This window comes from Dipodomys spectabilis, unplaced genomic scaffold (assembly GCF_019054845.1).
Source record: "Dipodomys spectabilis isolate Male_0828 unplaced genomic scaffold, ASM1905484v1 ptg000092l, whole genome shotgun sequence".
Taxonomy (NCBI): domain Eukaryota; kingdom Metazoa; phylum Chordata; class Mammalia; order Rodentia; family Heteromyidae; genus Dipodomys; species Dipodomys spectabilis.
In genome coordinates this window covers 357434-379952 of record NW_024870769.1, presented here as the reverse complement: position 1 = coordinate 379952, position 22519 = coordinate 357434, and the positions used below count along the sequence as shown (strand labels likewise).

General features: G+C 39.7%; 1 protein-coding gene across 1 annotated transcript in view; it reads right to left on the bottom strand.

The window, feature by feature from the left end:
- The window catches only part of Dnah11 (dynein axonemal heavy chain 11), a 274358-nt gene that overhangs the window by 221854 nt on the left and 29985 nt on the right, over positions 1 to 22519 (bottom strand). The window contains exons 8-17 of the mRNA XM_042685047.1: positions 20283 to 20399; positions 14636 to 14773; positions 13807 to 13931; positions 12392 to 12587; positions 8786 to 8890; positions 8251 to 8643; positions 3545 to 3877; positions 3064 to 3318; positions 2811 to 2980; positions 1842 to 2064 (exon numbers count right to left, since the gene is read on the bottom strand). Of these exons, the coding sequence (XP_042540981.1) occupies positions 1842 to 2064; positions 2811 to 2980; positions 3064 to 3318; positions 3545 to 3877; positions 8251 to 8643; positions 8786 to 8890; positions 12392 to 12587; positions 13807 to 13931; positions 14636 to 14773; positions 20283 to 20399 (2055 nt within the window). The remainder of the gene's footprint in view (positions 1 to 1841; positions 2065 to 2810; positions 2981 to 3063; positions 3319 to 3544; positions 3878 to 8250; positions 8644 to 8785; positions 8891 to 12391; positions 12588 to 13806; positions 13932 to 14635; positions 14774 to 20282; positions 20400 to 22519) is intronic.

Below are 22519 nucleotides of genomic sequence, written 5' to 3'. Positions count from 1 at the left end.
GACAAAGATCTAGGAAACTAACTGATTATGCATGATAATGAAACAAACTAAACATGAAAAGATTGGAATCCTGTTAGTTTCCAGGTACAATTTGTCTATTTTTCCTCCTGAACAGCCTAAATTACTCACATAATGATGCAAATACCAAAAGTGCCCTGCTTCCAAATACTGAACCTTGGAAATTGAGAACTTAATAATCCCAAATTTAAAGTCTATGTTTAAAACTCCCTCACTGATTACTTATGGGACTGGCTTCTCTATGAGATATAGATTAAATCTAAAATCTGACTCAAAGAGTACCTACATCTTCAAACAATCTTTGTACTTGGATCTCCTGTAACTATTTCAGCTCTCCATCCTATTGTGTTTATCTGTCCACAGCTTGTCCTATCACTCTACCTGACCATGACAGAAGCGGCTCAGTTGTGAGTCCTGGGTTCATAAATTCAGTTAGAATTTTTTTAAACTTCAGCATCTTTTATACAGCAGCCTCAACTCATAGTTGGGCAAAGTAGTACATGCCTGTCATAGGAAGCTATGTGTGAGGCTGAGATTGGGAGGACTGTGGCTCCAGGCCAACCTGGACCAAAAAAAGTCGGACTCCAGCTCAAAGGAGGGATGCAATGGCACATGCTTGTGACCCCAGCAATGACAGGAAACCTAAAGCAGGTGGATAGTGGTTCAAATGCATATCAGGGTAGAAGTAAGACCCTATCTCAAAAATATCCAGCTTGCTATATATACATAGCAAGCTGGGCGCCCGTGACTCATGCTTATAATTCTAGCTACTCAGGAGGCCGAGATCTGAGGATCGCAGTTCAAAGCCAGGCCGAGGGGTAGGAAAATCCATGAGACTCTTATCTCCAAAAAACTACCAGAAAACTGGAAGTGGCGCTGTGGCTAAAGTAGTAGTGCACTAGCCTTGAGCTAAAGAGCTGAGGGACAGCACCCAGGCCCAGAGTTCAAGCCACATGACCGACCAAACAAAAAAATCCAGAAAAACAGAACTAAAGGCATTATTCAGATGGTAGGACACCAGCCAAGCAAGTACGAGGACATAATATCAACCATGGTACAGACAATAAAAATTTAATGGATGAAGAGGCTGTCTACCACTCGGATATACAGAAGGCATTGGAGCATAGTAATGAAAAATACACCTAGAATTCAGTGTTAGTTGGCTTTACTACTTGTATGACACTGAAAAAGTTATTAATTTGCTTAAGCTTTAGGTTCCTGACCTGTTGCATGAAAATACTAATGCCAGCTGGGTGCTGGTAGCTCACACCTGTAATCCTAGCTACTCAGGAGACTGATATCTGAGGATCAAGATTTGAAGCCAGATCAGGCAGAAAAATCCCTGTGAGACTCATCTCCAATTAACCACTCAAAAAACAGAAGTGGAGCTGTGGCTCAAAGTAGTAGAGAGTTAGCCTTGAGCAAAAGAGCTCAGGGAAAGTGCCCAGGCTCTGAGTTCAGTTCCCATGACAGACAGACAAAGAGAGAAAGAAAGAAAAAGAGAGAGATGAGAGAGAAGAGAGAGAAGAGAAAGAGAAGATAAAGAGAGAAAAGAGAAAGAGAGAGGAAAGAGGAAGAGAGAGAGACAGAAAGAGAAAAGAGAAAGAGAAAGAAGAGAAAAAGAAAGAGAGAGAAGAGAGAAAGAAAGAGAGAGGGAGAGAAAGAAAAAGAAAGAAGGAAGGAAAGAGAAACAAAAAATAATAAAAGAAAATACTAATACCTACAGTAGAGACTGTTATGAGGGCTTCAAGACTGTGTGTGTTAAGTATTTCATAAAAGGAAATGATTGATTTAAGATCACTGTGCTTTCCCTCTACACTTACCTCCAACTGCATGTAGACTTGTTCAGGCATTGTCTGACCATAGCTTTCCAGGAGTGCGATAGTTTCTTTCAGAGGTTCAAAGAGCTCATCAGTGGACCTCTGTCGGCTTCTTACAGCCAGAAGATGCCCCATAATGTCAACTAAGCCATCGTGGTCCCCTTTATTGAGTTCTTTCTGAAGTCCACCATCTGTATCTTTTATAAATTCTTGTAGCTCATTCAGACTATTAAATGTATACATGTACATGTAAATACACACAAACTAAGTTCATTAAAGCATTTAGCAGCCTAAGATTTGATTCAGACTTTTGTCAAATACTGAGGTTTGAACTCAAAGTCTTATACTTGCTAGGTAGACACTCTGCCCCTTGACACATTTCTAAAGCCTTTTTGGATATATATATATATATATATATATATATATACATATATATATATATATATATATACATATATATATATATATATATATACACACACACATATATATATGTGTGTGTGTTTTTAGTGTAAAAATTCTGTACAGAGGGGTTACAATTACATGAGTAAGGTAATGAGTACATTTCCTATCGAGCATTGTTACCTCCTCCTTTGTTTTTTCCCTACCATCCCTTTCCTCCTCACCTCCCCAACTCCTCCCTCACCTGCTTCCTATGTAGCTAATATGACACACCATGCTTGGGTTTTTTCAATGGTTGAAATGGAAAACTTATGAACTTTTTGCCTGGGCTAGCCTCCAACCATAATCCTCATGATCTCAGCCTAAGTAGCCAGGATACAGATGTGAGCTACCATGCATAGCTAATATTTGATTGAATCTTACTGCCATTATGTATCTCATTAATCATTATACATTATCTGTTACAAAACTGACAATATCAGTGCTCTTAAAATATTAATGCTCAATTACAAAATAATTAACTGTTAACAGAAGTTGGAATAATTTCAAATAGCAAAATACAAAGGCTACCTGTCAATGACAAATCTTTGAAGATGCTCCTGGAACATCCAGCTCCATTTCTTAATCATGTTAAGCAAGCTCAATTTAAAAGGTTTCATGTCCACCTTGAACCAACTATTAAACACTTTGAAGTCATCAAACTTGCTCATCTGAACATACAAGGCCTCATAAATGTCGATCTACAGATTAGAACAATAAAAAATAACTACAACCACCCCAGGACAAGTCAATTAACTATATTAAATACTAATTTTTTCCTTGCCTGCTCTTTGAATTGCTCAAGAGTTGGTGGTTGCTCAGGGATTTCTTCATTGGCACGGGCATCTACCTCCTCAAGTGATACCGAATGACCATACAGAAGAAAGTGCTTCAAAAACTCTGCTCGGTCATCCACCCAGAGGTAAGCATATGTCTCCAGGGAGTTCCTGAAGTCCAAGACTTTGTTGATGACATCTGCCACTCTGCTCATGATCTCCTGCCTGATCTCTGCCAGGCCCAACATGTTTTCCATATCATCCTAAACAAGAGGAAAACAAAGCACATATTTTCTTCAAAGAACTCTTATTTTATTGATTGTGTGCAACAGACTTATTTTCCAAGACAAATCTTGAAAGGGAAAGTAGATGGCAAAAAAAAATTATGGCTTTGTTTAACAACTTCCTTTCTTATGTTTCCCAAGATCTCCATTATTTTTGGATCGCTAATTTAAAGAAAAATGTAACCACTATTTTCAAAGAACATACCTGGTAGTTGGCTAGTTCTAGATGAGCTGCCACTCGCTCCATCTGGGCAGACATTCTAAAGCTACTGCAGAGCATTTCTTCTACAAGATCGTAGAAGCCATCTCCAGCCTCTCTTTCCATCGGAGGTTTGAACACTATCTCTGGGGGCATTAAGATCATTTGTGCTTGAAAAAATGGTGCAGGTTTCGATTGCTTCTCTGTGTTCACCAAGAAGAAGTCTAAGTCATGTAAGATAGCCTGAAAAAAGCCCTCTACCACCATGTCATCAATGAACTCTACATAAATTCTCCATGTGTCCAGAGAAGGATTGGCTTTGAAGAGCTTTCTGTTTTCCTAGAAATAGACAAGTGTTAAAACATGAATATTCAAAACCAATATGTGCCAGTGGCACAAACCTATAATCCTAGCTACTCAGGAAGCTGAGATCTGAAATCTTGATTCAAAGCCACTCGGCAAGAAAGCCTGTAAGATTCTTATTTCCAACTAAGCACACACAAAAAAGCCAGGAGTGGAGCTGCAGCTCAAGTGATAGAACACTAACCTTGAGAAAAACAAAGTGCTCAGAGATAGAGTCTGTGCCCTGACTTTAAGTTCCAGAACTGGCACAATAAATGAATGAATGACAAAAATAAAAACAAAAGCTTTCTATTGCAAAGGCTTGTTTTAAAAAAAAGAAAAACTGAATGTCTGGTATAGCACAAGAACATTCAAATGGCAGGCCACAGGACATTGAGCAACATGGTCAAGATCTAAGCAGGATTTTATAACAATAAATATATACCAGTATACATTCAAAAGTCATTCTTTATAGGAAAAATATGCAAGATGCTATCCTCAAATAGACAGGACAAACACTAGCTCTTAATGAAATCTAAACTTATTGACTTAAGCTGTAGTTCTTGGTCTGTCTCTAACTCCACATTGACCTGGACTTTGCCTTCCAAGGCTTTTGCCTGTAAATGAGATTTCTCTTACTCATCCTTCTTACAACACTGTTCTTGGATATCTGAACACCCATAAGTCAAGGAAGAGCTGTGTCTAGAAGACTTGCAGTATACCTACTCCATTAAATCCATTGAATTTTGTTTGGTCTAATTGCTTCCAAGCCTTATTCCTACACAAAAAATACGTACATGGACTTAAGTCTTAGCCTCCTTTGTGATCCCAGAAGATTAGCTTCTTCTGCCTCAGCATTCAAGAGCATAAATAAAACACTGGACAGGTGGGTGGGGCAAAATAGGGCTCAACTATTATCAAGAAAACCAACAGTAATAGATATTGGTGAGGATGTGGCCAGAAGAGAACCCTATTATATTGTTGGTGGGAATGTAAACTTGCTTACTTTGGAACGCAGCATAAAGGTTCCTCAAAAAACTAAACAGAGTTACCCTATAACCCAGAAATTCCAACTTCTGGATACTTTATTCAAAAGACTACAAATAAGGTTACACTAAAGCCATCAGCACAACCATGCTTATTGCAGCACTATTCACCATAGCCAAGGCATGGAACCAGCCCAGATGCCTGATGAATGGATCAAGAAAATGTGGTACAAACACACAAATAAATTTTACCTATCCATTAGAAAGAATGATACTGTGCCACTTGCAAACAAATTGAAAGACTTAGAAAACATTAAGTCAGGCCCAAACAGACAAAAGTTGCTTTGTTTCCTTCATGTGTGGAATTGAGAATTAGCCTATAAACCTATAAATAAACACACTGGTTGGTATTCAAGTGGGTCTAAACATATTAACTGAAATATGGTAGTTTCAAGGGAGCTTTATAACAATTTCTTAGAAAGTCAAAGTCAAAACCCAGCAAAATAAGAACCAGGAAACAGTTACTTCCAAGAGGGCTAGATGAACAATGAGGAGGGGGAGAATGCAGTCAATATATACATACACTAGTAAGAAAAATAAGGGAAGAAGTGTGGTGGGATGAATGGGTGAGAATATTGAAAGGCACGTCACTGATCAAGATGCATTGTATTAATAAACTGTTTTGTTAAACGGCAACTCCTTTGTACAACTAAAAGTAACAACACAGAAATGGGGGGAAGGGTAAACAAATGCAGCAGTGGTACACATTAGACACTATGTTGAAAATGAACTAAACAACTTGTGGGCCGGGATGGGAGGAAAAAACTGGGAAAGAGCAAAGGAAGGAGTGAAATTGTCCAAAAAGAAATGTACTCTACTTGACTTATGAAGAAGCAACCCTTCTGTGTTATATTTATAATAATAATTAAAATATTTTAAAATTTCTGGGTGTCAGTAGCTCATGCTAGCAGCTCATGCCTGTAATGCTAGCGACTCAGGAGGCTAAGATCTGAGGCTCATGGTTGGAAGTCAGCCCAGGCAGGAAAGTCCATAAGACTCTTATCTCCAATATATCATTAAAAAAAAGTTTTAAGTGGTACTATGGTTCAAGTGATAGGGCACTACCTTTAGCTAAAGGAGCTCAGGAATGGAGCCCAGACCCAGAGTTCAAGCCCCAGGACCAGGGGGAAAAAAAGAAAGAAAAACATAGTAATTTAAAAAGAAACAAACAAAAACAAAATAAACCAGTACCTGAAGACAGAGATGCAATGAAGGACTGCTATAGTTTGGACATCAGTGTGCTAGAGACTGTGTGAAATGGCCACATGGACAAGGTTGATTGCCAACAAACAAACAAACAAAAGCCCTGAGTAGCAAACGCTACACAGTCCATACATAACAGGAGGCAGTGCTCAAGGCGGAAACTTTACACTACGAAGAGACATCACATAAGACTGACAGCTGATACCCACCTTGATACTCTGCTCTAATTATTCTCTGCTATGGATACATGTCCCAGAGTGCACAGGTGTGCCCTTTGTGCAGCCATCAGAACTACAGAGGTGAGTTAGCTGCTCCTGATGAGGCAGAGCCCAAAGGAGAGATCTGTTGCTCCTCTTAAAGATGGCATGCTGCCCACCATCTAGCTGGGACCATTCACACATGTATAATCCACGTGACCCATGGCCCTGCAGTTATATAGTGAATACCCCAGAAAGCTGGGCAGAGCAGCGTGGAGGGATATTAGAGCAAATGCAAAACAACCTTACAGGCTATCATGTTCAGTCTCTTATTTTAATGATATGAAAAATAAATGCCATTAATACAGTCCCTGTCACCCTGTTAGGTAGCAGTCAGCTGAGCTAACTCAGGAAACTAGACCTCGGATGCCTGCATACACACATACACTTGGTTCATAACAAGGAATCCAATTTACATCCCTGTTGTCCTTCATCTGAAATGTTGTGAAAGAAAAAGGTGGTATGGGTCCTCTGAACTGAGTGTATAGTCTTTTCAGACTCATCCTCCATAGTTCTACACCTCTTTCTTCCTTCACCATCTGAGACTCTCCCCAGATCAAGCACTGACATCCCACAGCAGAAGAGGCAGGCTGCTTACTGTGTGCATCCCCTAGCCCTCTCCCCACCCGCAGCATCAGCACTGGGTTCTCAGTCAAGCATTGAGAAGCCAAGGAGGGAAAAAAAAAAATCACCAAAGGGTTTCAACTCAGGGCTTGGCACTTGCTGCTAGGCAGGCACTCTACACTTGAGCCATGCCTCCCATCCATTTTACTCTGGTTGTTTTTGGATCCTATTTATGCTTCCTACTGTACATAGAAGGTGTGTGCCATCATGCCCATGTTGAGAAAGGGTCTCATGAACATTTTTGTCTCGGCTGTACTGGAACTGTGATCCTCCCAATCTCGGCTTCCTAAATAGCTTGGATTACAGCAGTGAACTTCAAGTGCCCAGCCTACTGTCACTATTTTAATAACAACATGTTACATATTTGTGCTTTCCTGTTACCACCTTCCCTGACTAGAGTGACATAAACATTGCTTTTCTCTGTGTTTGTCTTTGTTCTATTTTCTCCCTTTTGTTTTTCATTGATTTTTCTCTTAAATTGATAACTTTTGTTGTTATGTTGTTGTTGCTTTGCTGGTCCTGGGGCTTGAACTCTGGGCCTGGGCACTGTCCCTGAGCTCCTTTTACTCAAGGCTAGTGCTCTACCACTTGAACCACAGTACCACTTCTGGTTTTTTCTGTGATTAATTGGAGAGATAACAGTCTTATGGACTTTCCTGTCTGGGCTAGCTTTGAACCGTGATCTTTAGATCTCAGCCTCCTGAGTACCTAGGATTACAGGTTTGCGCTAAGAAAACTCGAAGAAGATTTTCTTTTTTTCTTATATTTCCAATTTTTTTATTCCTTAGGTATCTCAAAGTCTGTGACAGCTGTATATGTGTGTGCACCCATGCGGGCGCACACACCCATACATGTACGCACACATGCACACGTGCACATGCACGCGCGCACACACACACACACACACACACACACACACAGAGTAACTATAGCTGCCTTCCTTAGAGATGGTGGAGGGGGTTCCATAACCTGACACTTCGGAGGCGTTCAACCAACAGTGACCACTATTAATAGCATCCCCAAAAGAAAGGAACTAGGACAGAGGGGGGATCCCACCTTTAGCTTCTTTCTTTTTTTTAATCAAACTGCTCACATTCTCATCTCTTCCCTCAGGAATTAGGGTAGTAAGGGCTACAGAAATCACAAGCAAATAACACAAAGGTTTCCACTTGAAAGGCCGAAGTAAACCATTCTCTAAGCTAAAAGATGTATAACCCTCAAAATCTTCAAAGGCCGTTACCTCTACCAAGTTGTGTATCTTACAGCCATCCTCTTGGATTAACTTGTACTTTTTAGCAAACAGATCGCCCTTGTCCTCCAAAGCCAAGACGGTCTCCCTTCTGTGTTCTCTCCTGGGCAGGAGCGGACACTCCACCCAGGCACGCATCATCTGCTGGAGCGCATGCACGTTGTGCTGTGTGAGCACCACTCGGCGCTCCAGCTCAGCCGTGGCCTCCTGCACCCTCTCTACATAGGCCCAGCAGTCATCCTGCCATGTCAGCCACGTCGCAGCAGCTTGGAGTTGCTCATCAATAGCTCCCAGCTCAGCTTCAATCAGAGGGTATTCGACTTCAAGAAGGGTCTGTTTCAGCTTATTGTACCCATGCACAAGAAGCTCAAGTTTCCCAATGTACTGAGCAGAGAAGACAAAGGTCAAATATGTTAGCCTGTTTGTCTATCCTAGTGGTACCAACGTGCCATAGGTCTGCACACTAATCGTTAAAATACAAAATACCTCTAAGCAAAAACATGCTTTCAGATCTAAACTCACAAACCTTTAAAATAGTGTTCCTTTTCTGGAAGATGGCTAAAGCTGAATCCGGTATGTCAGATTTCTTCAGCATCAAAAGATATTTCACTTCTCTCAAGACAGCCACAAGCTATTGAAAGAAGATTGAGGATTATGACTAGATCCCATTTTACCACAAGTTTAACTTGAAGCACTTAAAAATTTCAACCAACAACTACTTTAGTCCCAAATCATTAAACAAATTGCTGTTTCATATGACTTTTATGACCCCAGATTATACATTCCATGACATGTATAGGAACTCTATTATGCTTATAACATATGCTAGGTTATCTCTATATTAGGATGTTTTTGCCCTGTTACTAGGGCCTGAACTTAGGGCCTGACTCTTTTGCTTTTTTCCACTCAAGGCTGGTGTTCTACTAGTTAATCCACTTAATTGGAGATAACAGTCTCACACAATTTCCTGCCTAGAGTGGCTTCTAACCACAATCCTCAAAATCTCAGCCTCCTCAGTAGCTTTGTGAGCCACCTGCATCCAGCTAGTTTTTTAATCAATTACAATGTCATGAAATTTCAGATGAAATGGAATGAAGACTTGTTTTTATGTGGACAGTGGCCTATTGCTACTGGTTGCAATTTTTTTCAGAGGGAAAAATAAGTTTGTATGTGACGGTCAAATTGACAGTAATTTGAACCCTAAAGTTTATTTAAGAAATTCATTGCTATAAGTTGGTTTTATGAAATCGGAAGGAAGAGATGATCCTCAGTTCTCTAGATCAAAGATTTTGAGTTTCCTTTGCAGAATGTATTTTCCCTTGGAAACAGAATTACAGTGCATATACGAACACTCAAGCTCTTCCAGGCACATATTTACACTGTCAGCAATGATGCTGGCTAAGCACTAATAGTGACCAAATTGTCTTCATGATGGAAAAATTCAGCCAGATGAAACTACATTTGGTATTTTGGGGGCATGAGGAGGTCACAGAAACTTATCCTTTACTGTAAAGCATATCCATGGATAGGCAAATAGAGGAAAAAAGAAAAAGCTTATTTTGTACCTCTTCTCTAAGAAGCTAAACTTAAGCATATACAAATGTATGTATGAACTGAAATACAGTATATTCAAGGAAGATCTCAAATCATGTACTTCCTTAGAAAGCCGAAATTAAAGTTCAGCAGAATAAAACACCAGGAAGCAGGTTCTCAAAAGAACCTGGGGGGGGGGGGGGTAGGGATCAAGGGGAAAGGGGGAGACAAAATAAGAGGGGGAAATGCAGACAAGAATCCAATGTATATCCTACAAAATTTTGAAAAATGAGGGAAGGAGTGAGTAGGGGAGGAGTGAAAGAATGGCATCGATCAAGATCTATTATATTCGCAAACTGCTTTGCTAAATGGCAACTCCTTTATACAACTAAAGAAAAAAGAAAAGAATATCGAAGATCAGGAAATAAGTTGCTTAAAATATACTATAAGTACATTCATAAACACCTAATATTTACTACATGTACATTGTATAACTCCTATATATGATCGTTTAGGTTTCTGTACTTCTACTTTCATCTAACATGTAATTATATGAGAAAATACGAACTTTGTTTTGTGGTAAGTCACAGGACAACAGCAGATCTGTTCAGTAAAGGCAAGATTTAAGTGTTAAAACTGGTTTATATTAATATGTTGTTTTATGTTTTTAATAAAATTTAATTATTAAGTTATCATCAGTTTAACTACCATATACAAGCTTATTTTCCCTTTGAGAGAAATTAATTGATAGAGGGGTAACATTGATCAGGATGCATGGTACTCTTAAACTGACATGTTGAATCGAAACCACTTTGTACAATTACTTAAAAGATAAAGCTGGGCACTTGTGGCTCACACCTGTAATCCGAGCTACTCCGGGAGTTGAGATCTGAGGATCACAGTTTGAAACTGGCCCAGGCAGAAAAGTTCCCCATGAGATTCTTATTTCCAATTAACCACTCAAAAACTGGAAGTGGCGGTGTGGTTCAAGTAGAAGCACTTGCTGTGAGCACAAAGAGGCTCAGGGACAGTGCCAAGGCCTGAGTTCAAGCCCAACAGACAAAAAAAAAAAAAAAAAAAAAGGATTAACAAGATAGATAACAGAAATTAACCCATTGTTTACCAAAAGTATGAAAGGTCTTTATCCCATTTCATGGTGAATTCCCAAACCTTAACTTCACAAAAAGGTTTCTGTGTATATGCCAGCCCAGGGGCTTGAACTCAAGAACTGGGCATTATCCCTGATCTTCTTTATTCAAGGCTATCTTTCTACCACTTGAGCTACAGCTTCATTTCCAGCCTTTGGGTGGTTAAATAGAGACCACCATCTCATGGATTTTCCTCCTAGGCTGGCTTCAAATTGTGATCCTCAGATCTCTGAATAGCTACTAAAATCACAGGTGTGAACCACCAGCCAACATCTGACTTGTTTTGTTTCATTTTATTGACAGTACAGAGGACTGAACCTAGGACCTCTTACTTAGGAGGCCCTTTCAACTACTTGAGCCACACTGCAGCCCTTTTTGTTTTACAGATCAGGTTTCTCACTTTTGCCTGGGCCATCCTTGAAATATAATCCTCTTAAACTCCTCATGCACAATACCTTAGATTATATGTGTGTGTGTGCCGCCACTCTTGGCTCATGGTAATTTTTTAACTAAAAAGCTGGTGTATGTTATGAAAAGACATGTAACTGTTGCCAAATGCCAGACTCTATTACCAACTCCCAAACCCAAAGAAATGAAATAGACCCTACCGTTAGTATCTCACTGTCAAGTGAGGGCACAATGGAGAAGAAATAATTTCAAGAAAATGAAGACTAATAAAAAAAAACTAACACGTGACTGGAAATTGTTTACACTCCGCATAGCACTGCCATTTTTCCAAAATGAATTGTCAATGATGGGAAATATACTTATTTTCTATTTATGTTTGTATGTATGTATGTATGTCATGGGTCTTGAACTCTGGGCCTGGGCACTGTCCCTTAGCTCTTTAGCTCAAGCCTAGTGCTCTACCACTTGAGCCACAGTGCCACTTCTGGTTTTCTGTGGTGTATTGGAGATTCGAGTCTCACAGACTTTCCTGCCTGGGCTGGCTTTGAACTGTAATCTTCAGATCTCAGCTTCCTGAGTAGCTAGGATTACAGGTGTGAGCCACCAGCTCCCGGCCTACTTATTTTATTTTTGAAGGTATTGGCACTTGAGCTCATGACATTGTACTTGCTAAGCAGGCGCTCTACAACTTAAGCCCCTGTATATACCCATTTTTATGTTGGCTATTTTCAACATAGGGCCTTGCTTTATGCTCAGAGTGGTTTAGACTTCAATCCTACCTGTTCTTCCCCTGTATCACTGGGATGATAGGAACATACAACTACGCTCACCCATTGGTTGAGATGGAGTATTATATTTATATCCATGTTGCCCTTGAACCATGACCCCCCCAATTCCACCTCCCAAATAGGTAGGATTATAGGCTTATACCCCCCTGCACCCTGCCTAGAAGTGTATTTATAAATATTTCAAAAAGTACTTTAGAAATACACTTATGATAACAGCAGCATCCATAAAACATTTCTGAAAATCCAAGTTCCTACCTTTGGGTCAAAATTGACAGTAAGAAGACCATTTTCAGTGCTAAATTTAATCAAGGGTTGATTCAAGCTGAATGCACAGGTTTCATCCATATGACTTTTCCATTCATTATAGATACGACTTTCAAATTGGTCTAGCAGAGTTGTCATCTCAACATACTTCTGAGAAACCACAGCTTCTTCAGGGTTGCCCAAGAATCTGCAAGAATAAGGTTTTCTACTTTTCTATATATTGATAAATTGCAGATTGTGCAATATATACTCGACTCAAAATAGGTAATGTTTTGCAAACAGGAAGAAAAGCCATAAAGATAAAATATTTTACATGGCTTTTGCTTTAAAAGATAGTTATAAATGAATAGCGCACCAAAGCTTTTCTAAAATGTCAACAGCAACAAGTTATGAATTTCTACAAAGATGTACAAAAGGCACTAGGACAGCATGATAGATGATCTACCTGTCATTGAAAAAAGGAAAAATAAACTCCCAAACATAAGTATTCAAATGTGTTTTCTTCCATGCGATTTTTTCTAACATATTTATTTTTTTATTGTGAAAATACTGTACAGAGGGGTTACAATTACATGGGCAAGATAATGAGTACATTTCTTATCAAGTATTGCAGCCTCCTCCTTTGTTTCCCCTTCCCCTTTCCCATCCCTTCCCATCCTCCCCGTGTTCCCCACCCCCCCACACACACATCAAAGTTGTAAAGATCGTTTTCGACATAAGGATTTGTACATCTCATTGTTGCAATGGGTCCACCTGTATCCCTATTTAAAAGATTGTTTCTAACATATTTATAAGATGATTTCTTTGTTGTTTTGTATGTCCCTCTCCCAAGGTATAACCCCTGCTTTCATTGTATTTGATGTTGGTATAATTTGTGAAGGGGAAGGGCAAAAACAAATCGTTTAAATAGTGATATAGGTGGACCCATTGCAACAATGAGATGTACAAATATAATTATATATCCCTCTTTTTCATGATCTACTCCCCCCCCTCACGTCTGCAATCAGCTTAATGTCAGTCAGAAATAAATTGCAATTGGAGATGTTACATAAAATTTCAGGAAGTTATTTAAATATTAAACATGGGTAAAACATTAAAAAAAAACAATGAGATGTACAAGTCGTTATGTTGAAAAATGAACTTTACAACTTTGGCAGGGGCGGGGGGATGGGAAGGGATAGGAAGGGGAAACAAAGGAGGAGGCAACAATGCTTGATAAGAAATGTACTCATTACCTTGTCCATGTAATTGTAACCCCTTTGTACGGTATTTTCACAATTTTAAAAAAAGTGAAAAAAGGTTCTGAAAAAGACAATTTCTGAAGTGCTATGAAGGGCTCACTGCTTTGTACATAAACCACCTATAACATTTGCAGAATATACCGTAGAATATGCTTAATAACTTACAGATAATGGAGAGATGTGAAGTTTGACCAAAACATGTGAAGGCGGTCAAGGATCTCTCTGGCCCACTTGATATTTCCAGAAGTAAAAGGCATGTTCTTGTTAAGGACTACATAACCATGTTCAATCTGCAAGGGGATGTTTCAGAGAAGGGGAAGAAAGGAACATGTAGGCAGGTAGCCTTCCAACCTGTAAGCTAATGTTTACCATGCTACCTTTATATTTACATACATATTCAGATATATGTATATGTATGTATACATATGCATATATGTATACATATGTATATATGTATGCATATACACATACATATTGTAGAGAGCTGCGAGAGGCCGCACCTGGAAGATGGCGCCGGCTTCCGCCCTCTGCCTTCCCGATGGCGAGTGCTCTCTGTGGTAAACAACTCCTTATGTGGCTAAGGCAAAGAATCTGGCTTGCTTCCGCGCACCTGAGCCTATTGGTGGATCCCACGTGGCATATCAGGGTTAGCTACCCAGCGGGTACTTAAGGCTGTGGGGAATTCTCCCCGGGGTTGGGGTCAGAAGATTACTCAAAGGTCCTGAATAAACTGCAGAGAGAAGAGCTCGGTGTCGCGTCTTCCTTGCTGGTCGAGGCGGTAGCGACAACATATATGTATGTGTATACAGATACAGATATATGTACATATACATATATATCTGAATATCCTATCAAGTAAGTTCTCCATCTCCATGGCAAAACTAAATCATAACATACATATATATATATAGCCTTTAGCTATAATGAAATGTAGTTCTAGTTAATGGCCATTAACCACAAAAAAATTCCCTGTGAATGTATTTCCACCACTCACCTGTTTCATGTGTTCATTATACAACTGCTTACACATATCCAGCTCTGTATTGAACATGTTCACTAATGTGCTGCAATGGGGGCTGAAAATTTCCATGACAACTGGTTTCTCTAGAAAGTTCCCAAATATGGTTAAAAGCTACAAAAAAAAATCAAAGATAAAGGTTAAGAACAATGAGATTTTAACACAAATATTCAGCTCACAACTCTCCCCATCAATCCTTTTATATGACTAGAAGCAAAGCCTAGAACCCTAAAAGGACATTGTAATACCTCAAAATTACAACATTTTTAGATCTCTTACAATTTTTACAAAACCTAGATATAATTTCTTCTCCTCAGTGAAAAAGGAGAGGTCAGATGAGCCACTAATTGTCAGTAGTACCTGCCAACAGCTAATACTACTTCCTGTTCAGTATCCATATGGAAGAATAGAAGACTTATGTACATGTTATTTGTTCTCCCTCTCTCACACATACAGGTATTTTTTGTATTGAGATACAAAAATATCCCAGTGACATTGCATGCCTGCAATACTAGCTATGCCAGAAGCTGAGATCTGGAGGATCAACTAATCCAGCAAGGAAGAATAAGGAAGAATAAGACCCTGAGCTCAAACCTCAGTACCACCAAGAGGAGGAGGAGGAGGAGAAAGAAGAGGAAGAAGGGAAGCAGGAAGAGGAAGAAAACAACAAATAAAGAATATCTGTGTCCACATTGAGGCCCTTCTGGTCAAACCACCAATAATTACAGTAAATGCACCACTGCCCATGGCTTCTTGTGCATTCACAAGAGCTAGCCACCTCTACAGTGGCCTGGAGCAATAATAGTCACTGTTCCAAAAGCAGGCCCTGCTTAGTGGCTTCCTCTGACACAAATGTGTGGGTCAGAACAATTCCTGAAGCTAAATCAATTCTCTCTCTCTCAGTCAGCACAGTTGGCTGAATCCATGTCTGCTATTGTTGCAAGTGGAAACTACCAGCAAGCGGAAGCAGCCAATGGAGAACGGACGGAAAAAAGTAGACAGTATGGACTGAAAGGTTCAAAGTGCCCACAAAACAGAAGAAGGAAGGTCAACCCTCTCCTCTTGCTCAGTGGAGGCCCCTAGGTTTCCAGCATTATGTTCCATGAAGCTGAGCTAAGTGAGCCTAACCTTGCATTCCCACTAGCTTCCTGAATGGCTTATTGTCCAGCAGGGTTCTTTTGTGTGCTAGCATAAGATGGCTTTTGTTGCAAACAAAATGATGTCATTAATATTTCTATATAATCAGGATTCATACAGTAGTGTGTACCAGGCACTGCCTATTAGGAGCCTTTAAAATGCTCTTATCTTCTGCTCCAGATGAGAAAAACAAGTTGTGGAAAGGGAATAACGTGCCAAAATTCACACAGCTACTGGCAGAACTAGGATTTAAAAGCAGGCCACCTGGTACCTGGGTCTATGCTTCATCAAGTGTCTCTTATTGGCCACTGAAAGTCAGGTCACATTAGTCCTCTACTTACCCCAGGTGCAGCTTTCTAGGGTTGTAGTTACTGAAACAATTTGCTGAACTGCAATTCAAATTCATCCAATGGAAAATTCCAGAAATAAACAATTGGTATGCTTTAACGAACTTTCATTACTTGGTTCTACTTGCTCCATTTATTACTAGTTTTGATTATCACTCTCTCATTGTGTCTCATTTATAAACCCAACTTTAGCATGCACAGGTAAAAGGAGGGTGAAGCAGAGCACGCACAGGGCTCTGTGCTTTCCCTTGCTTCAGGCAGCCCCTTGAGCCTTGTCCATGTCACCTATGGATAAGGAAGGACTAGTACATTTTATTATATGAGCTTCATAATATGCCCACCATTAGGCTTTCACATAAGCATTTTCAAACATTTTCTATACGATGACATTTCAAAATAACTAAGTGTATTCAAGGTGGCACAACAACTACGTTTTGCAGTGGGGAACTGGTGGCTCATGCCTGTAATCCTAGCTACTCAGGAGGCTGAGCTCTGAGGATCGTGGTTCAAAAGCCAGCCCTGTCAGGAAAGTCCACAAGGTTCTTATCTCCAATTAACCACAGAAAACCAGAAGTGGAGCTGTGGCTCAATGTGTTAGAGCTCTAGCCTTGAGTAAAAAAGCTCAGGGACAGTACCCAGGCCATGAGTTCAAGACTTCAAGCCTCTTTGAGCTGAAGAGCTCAGGGACAATACCCAGGCCCAGATTCAAGCCCCACAACAGACCAAAAAAAAAAAAATGTGTTTTATATTGTAAGGAAAAAGAGTTTTGTTCTCTTCTTAAGAAAATGTGGCCCTCAAACATTATTTTATTAAAGCTTCATTTTAAAAGTTTCACAAATATTATCTACAACTACATGCAATGGAAAAAGAATAAAAAGTATATACAAACTAAAGTATATACAAACTATTGGCCAGCATAGACAAATAATCTTGCTTTTCTGGTAATGTCAATTTTAACTTTAGAAGAAATTGATAAATATGTTTAAACCTGTTCAGTTAGCAGCTATCAAGCAAAATGTAAACTATTAACCTTCTTCTCCTAGCATTATTTTTGTTGAGTTTGGATTTCAGGTAAGTTTAAAAGTCAACAGTGCTTCATAGATTTAACAAAGTGTAATCCCAACAATATTTCACAGCATCATTTTTCAAACACTTACATTCATAATTAAAATAGGAGTAGGAACTTCCTAGCTACAGCTTAGTGGGACCTAAACACCAAGTGTGAAAAAGTAAAGACATAAGAAAAACACAATCTTGAGGAAGGTTGTAAAGCCAGAAAGTAATAGCACAGGCTCCCACATCTTAGGCAGAAGACACGGTCCTCATACATCATCACAAATATGTAAAAAACACCTCCAGCATGTGACAGAAACCTCTTCTGATACCTTGTTAAAGAACTCTGAGTTATTTTATGAAGAATACAAGTGTTTTCCTTCACATCAACCTCAACATCAAACTAGAGCACAGAAAGTTTTGGATTCTGTAGCATTTCAGATTTTGGTATTTTGGATAAGGGAGCTTCACTTATATATGGTTTAAAGTCTATTCCGGACAGTTTTATTTCTTACATGTTTCAGTTCACCTTCATATAAATTTTAGACAGCCATTTATTATTGTGCTTTGTTTTTCAGTGAGAATATCGTCACTCTGGGTTTTGAAGGATTACAGATTTATACTAGAACTGAATAGTGCTTAATTTCCTTCCTGGCCATGTCTTTGAAAAGAGCAAGCATCCAATTGTCATCTTCAAAGAACAGGCTACACATATTTCTTTCTAAGAACCAACAGTAAATGGTAAGAGCTCATCAACCTGCACCTTTGGCTAAAATCATTTTCTCCTCAAGTACATGACCCTATAATTACTTGCTTTTGTAATTACTTTTCCAGAAGTGTACGATGGTACACTTAGTGTATTATTTCAATTTTCAATTTACTGGTTAGTCCAACTAGCCTCAGACACTTATCCACTAGCTGTCGGCTACAGAAAGCAACTCAACCCTAACCAAAGTGCTAAGCCAAGGTCCCACTCTCACCAAGTCTATACATGGACAGGATTTCATCTTTGTTTTTTCCAAAGACAAAGTGCAAACATGTGGACAGTTATGTGAAAAATCACATGACAATAAAGACATTAATATTTAGAGAAAATTTTAAAGATGAATTTGATTTCTAGCTAGACTAATTAGAAATTCTTGTGAGAGTTCACTCTCCATTTTTATTTCCAATTATTTATAAAGGCGCCAAAAACAAATTCTCCTAATAGGAATAGGATAGTCTATCATACCCATGGTTTTTGTTTTTGTTTTTTAAAAAAAAACCACATACTGTTGAATTCTGCTATAAGGAAAATATGTATGGCTTGGCTAAGTGAAAAGGAGGATTAGAATATGCTGGGGGGGGGGGGGTTGTTTTGTTTTTGTGCTGTCCTGGGGCATTAACTTGGAGCCTAGGTGCTGTCCCTGAGCTCTTGTCTTGTGTTCAAGGCTAGAGCTCTACTGCTTGAGCAACAGCTCTACTTCCATATGCAATTGTTTTTGTTCCAGAGAAGTATATATGGCTATCTAGTCTAAGAAAATCTAGTGACAGAATTACACATAATGGTAATTGCACTTGAGAATTGAGATTTTTAATAACAAGCTAGATATTTTGTTCAACAGCATTTCACTTTCACCAAGGAGTTCTTTCGAAACACAGAACATTTGATTCTTGTCAGTTCTCCATGGTAAAGTCCTCTGAGGCTGGAGGACACTAGTGGCTTCATTAAGTTCTGGCCATTTAGTGTTTGAAGGTTAAAAATTAAACAGTATGGTCAGGCACCACTGGCTCATGCCTGTAGCTACTCAGGAGGCTGAGATTTGATGATGTGGTTTGAAGCCAGTCCAGGCAGGAAAGTCTGTGAGACTCGTATCTCCAATTAACCACAGAAAACTGGAAGTGGAGCTGTGGCTCAAAGTGGTAGAGAGCTAGCTCAGGGCAAAAGAGCTCAGGGACAAGGCCCAGGCTCCTAGTTCAAATCCCATGACCATTACATGTTCCCCACAAAAATCAAACAGTATCTTTTAAAAATCCTGACTGATATATTGTTTTAGACTATCAAATAGTGTCTGATCCTTTTTTTTTTAAATTTTATCTTATTTGTGAACATACTGTACAAAGGGATTACAATTACATGGGCAGGATAATGCGTACATTTCTTACCAAGCATTGCAGCCTCCTCCTTTGTTTACCCTTCACCTCCCTTCCCAGCCTCCCCCCTCCCCCGCCAATCCCAATCCTTCTCCTTCACCCCCCTTCCCCCCCCCCCCCCCCCCCCCGCACCGACGTTGTAAAGCTCGTTTTGGACATGACAACTTGTACTTCTCATTGTTGCAACAGGTCCACCTGAATCCTTAAACAACTGGTTTTTCCCCATCTCCTCCACAAGTTATACTGACATCAAATATAGTGAAAGCAGGGGTTATACTGTGGGGGAGGGACATACAAAGAGATAATCTTATAAATGCATTAGAAACACATGCATGAAAGAAAAAATTTGTGCCTTTGCATCTAAATTACTCAATTTTTCTTTTGAGTATCACCTAATTATTCATTTACACCTGACTTACAATTCTCTCCTTGACAAGCAAGTTCCACCTGGTGTTTCTATTACACGTTACAAGCTTTCAACTTGGGAGAAATATCCAGATTGCTTTATTTTATGCAATTCTTAATACACAGATAAAGAATGATTTGCTAACAACCAATAATGTCATATACTTGATGAAACTTATGGCCATATTTATTTCAGTCCAAGATATAAAGTGGGTAGGTAAATGCAACAAACAAATGATGGGAAAGAAAAGAAAACCTCGACTTAACAGCTATTATTTTTAACTTTTCACTGTGGCTTATTGTCAAAGCAGTATTTTAACAGCCAGCCCAAAGAATAATGAGAACCATAACCTTATGACTACCAGGAAATCTCGATGATTACATGCTCTAAAATGAACTTTGCCCAACTAAACTTCATTGCTCCATAATGAATGATTCCAAATTTACAGAGCGAGCCTGGTTAATACTCCACCTGATCTAGTCATCTAACCTTCCATCTAACAGCCTAAATTATTCATTTCTACAGCAGTTGTGACCTCAGCACTTACCTTAAATGCTGCTTCTAAACCACCACAGTGACAGAAACCTTCACAAAGGAGTGTTCCCAGCCTTCTGTCAAAATCCAAAGTTCTGGACTTAAATGCAACATAATCACTTTCGAACTCCTGTAAAATTCAAAATAAAATTTTGGTTGATGGGAAAGAATCTAATGAGAATATTAAGCATTTAACACTAGCCTTCCCCACACATCCTCCTCTCTAAATGAGTTTTTTTCATGGAAGGATTCCAGGAAGATCAAGAAACAGTTGTACCTGATTATACAGCAGGTGGCTGCCTTCCAGGAACACTGACTGTTCTGTGCTGTTACCCTACATTTCACAACCCTTTTCACCGCTCAGACATCCCACTCTGTCACAAGCCCTTTCTACTGCTCAGACGCTGTTTCCTCCCTCTCCCTGCCCCCCCCCCACCCCCCAGTGCTCTGGCCCCTTTGCTCACATAAGAGCAATGGTTGATCTTCCTTTACTTGACCCATTTTCATTATAAATGAAAAGTAAAGCTTCTCAGGAAAAGAAAGGACTCTTCCTTATTAGAACTTTTTAATGTAACTTCAAAGAGGAAGTGTTTGTTTCTCGTGGAATGGAAACACTATCTGCTCAGGTGCACACTATAATCTGCCAGTCTGTAAAAAGGCATCATTAGTGCTGCAGAATAAAGCAGAAAGGCTCCTACATTTCCCCAGCTTCTTATTAATATGCAACCAACAACCCCATTTCCTCCTAACACATATCTGCTCACTCGCATAGCTAGAAAGAAGGAAACAGTAAGCAGCTGTGACTTTCAAGATACCCCCATACATCTTGAGGAATGATCTGCCCAAGGCCTTGGCACCTCATAACTAGGTTCGCATCTGTGAACAATGCTGATAATAATAGCAATAATGATAGTTACATTTGTAGCTTCTGTTCCAAGAGCTTTACATTAACTCAACCTCATAGTAACGTGGAACCCAGGTAATATTTTTCCTCATTTTGTAAGTCACAAAAAACAAACATAGGGAAGTTAAATAATTTGTTCAACAACACATTGCTGGTAAGTGATGGGGCCAAAATGTAAAGTCAGGCAGTGTGGTTTGGAGCCCCTGTCCTCACCCATGAAGCTTCTATGAAGGGACATGCCTGTGATGTCCCCTCAAGAGTCCTATGTTTTAATGCTAACAAGGTAGGAGGAGGTGCCTTTGGGAGGGTCTTCTTGAGTGAATGGGAGAAGTGCTCTTATAAATAGGCCTAAGACCTCTCAGTGCACCCATGGGGAAAGAGAGCAAGAAGGTTCTGTGAATGGGAAGTACACCTCACCACTGAGTTAGGTGGTGCCTTGATGACTTCCCAGCTTCCAGAACTTCTTAATTTCTCATGGTCCTCACCCCCACCATGTATAACATTTTGTTACAGCAGGTTGAACAGACCAAGAAAGCACTTGATGTGGAATTTAACTCAGATTGCCACACATCCAGAACCCTTTGTGATATGCTGTAGCATTATATTTAGCATCAAGAGGAAGGCTCCTCTTCTGAATTATAGCCAAGAAGCCTCTTCATTCAAGGATCATTGACCTTTAAAAGTCAACACAATTTCCCAAACAAGTTTTGACAAGCCTAACATAGCTCTCTTTCTCTCTCTCCTTTGAGTAATACAGAAAGTTACAACGTACAATTCTCCAAAATTACTTCACACTTAAAGTAACAATTTGGGAAGGGGAAATAAATTAGGAATCCCAGATATCACACACACCTCTTTACTCATGCATTCCTGAAACTGAATTGTGAAATGCCAATGGGACCTTTCCTTTAGGAAGTCTCCCAGGAAATTCACATTACCTAGGACAAATCTGAACCCATCACTTTCTCTATAAACCTATATATATATATTCCTCCCCCCCCCCCCCGCCCCCCGATCCTGGGGCTTTAACTCTGGGCCTGAGCATTGTCTCTGAGCTTCTTTTGCTCAAGGCAAGCACTCCACCACTTGAACCACAGTGCCACTTCCAGCTTTTTTGATGAGTTTTATTGGAAATAAGAGTCTCAACAGACTTTCCTGGCTTGGAACCTCAATCCTCAGATCTCAGTCTCCCGAGTAGCTAGGATCGCAGGCATGAGCCACCAGCACCCAGCTCTTTTTATATGTTCTTAACAGAAACCTGAGCAGTGCCTTTCTCTCTAGCAAGGCTTTTCACCTTCTCTGCTATGTCTTGGTAATGTCCCTATTTCTCATTTATCCCAACACTG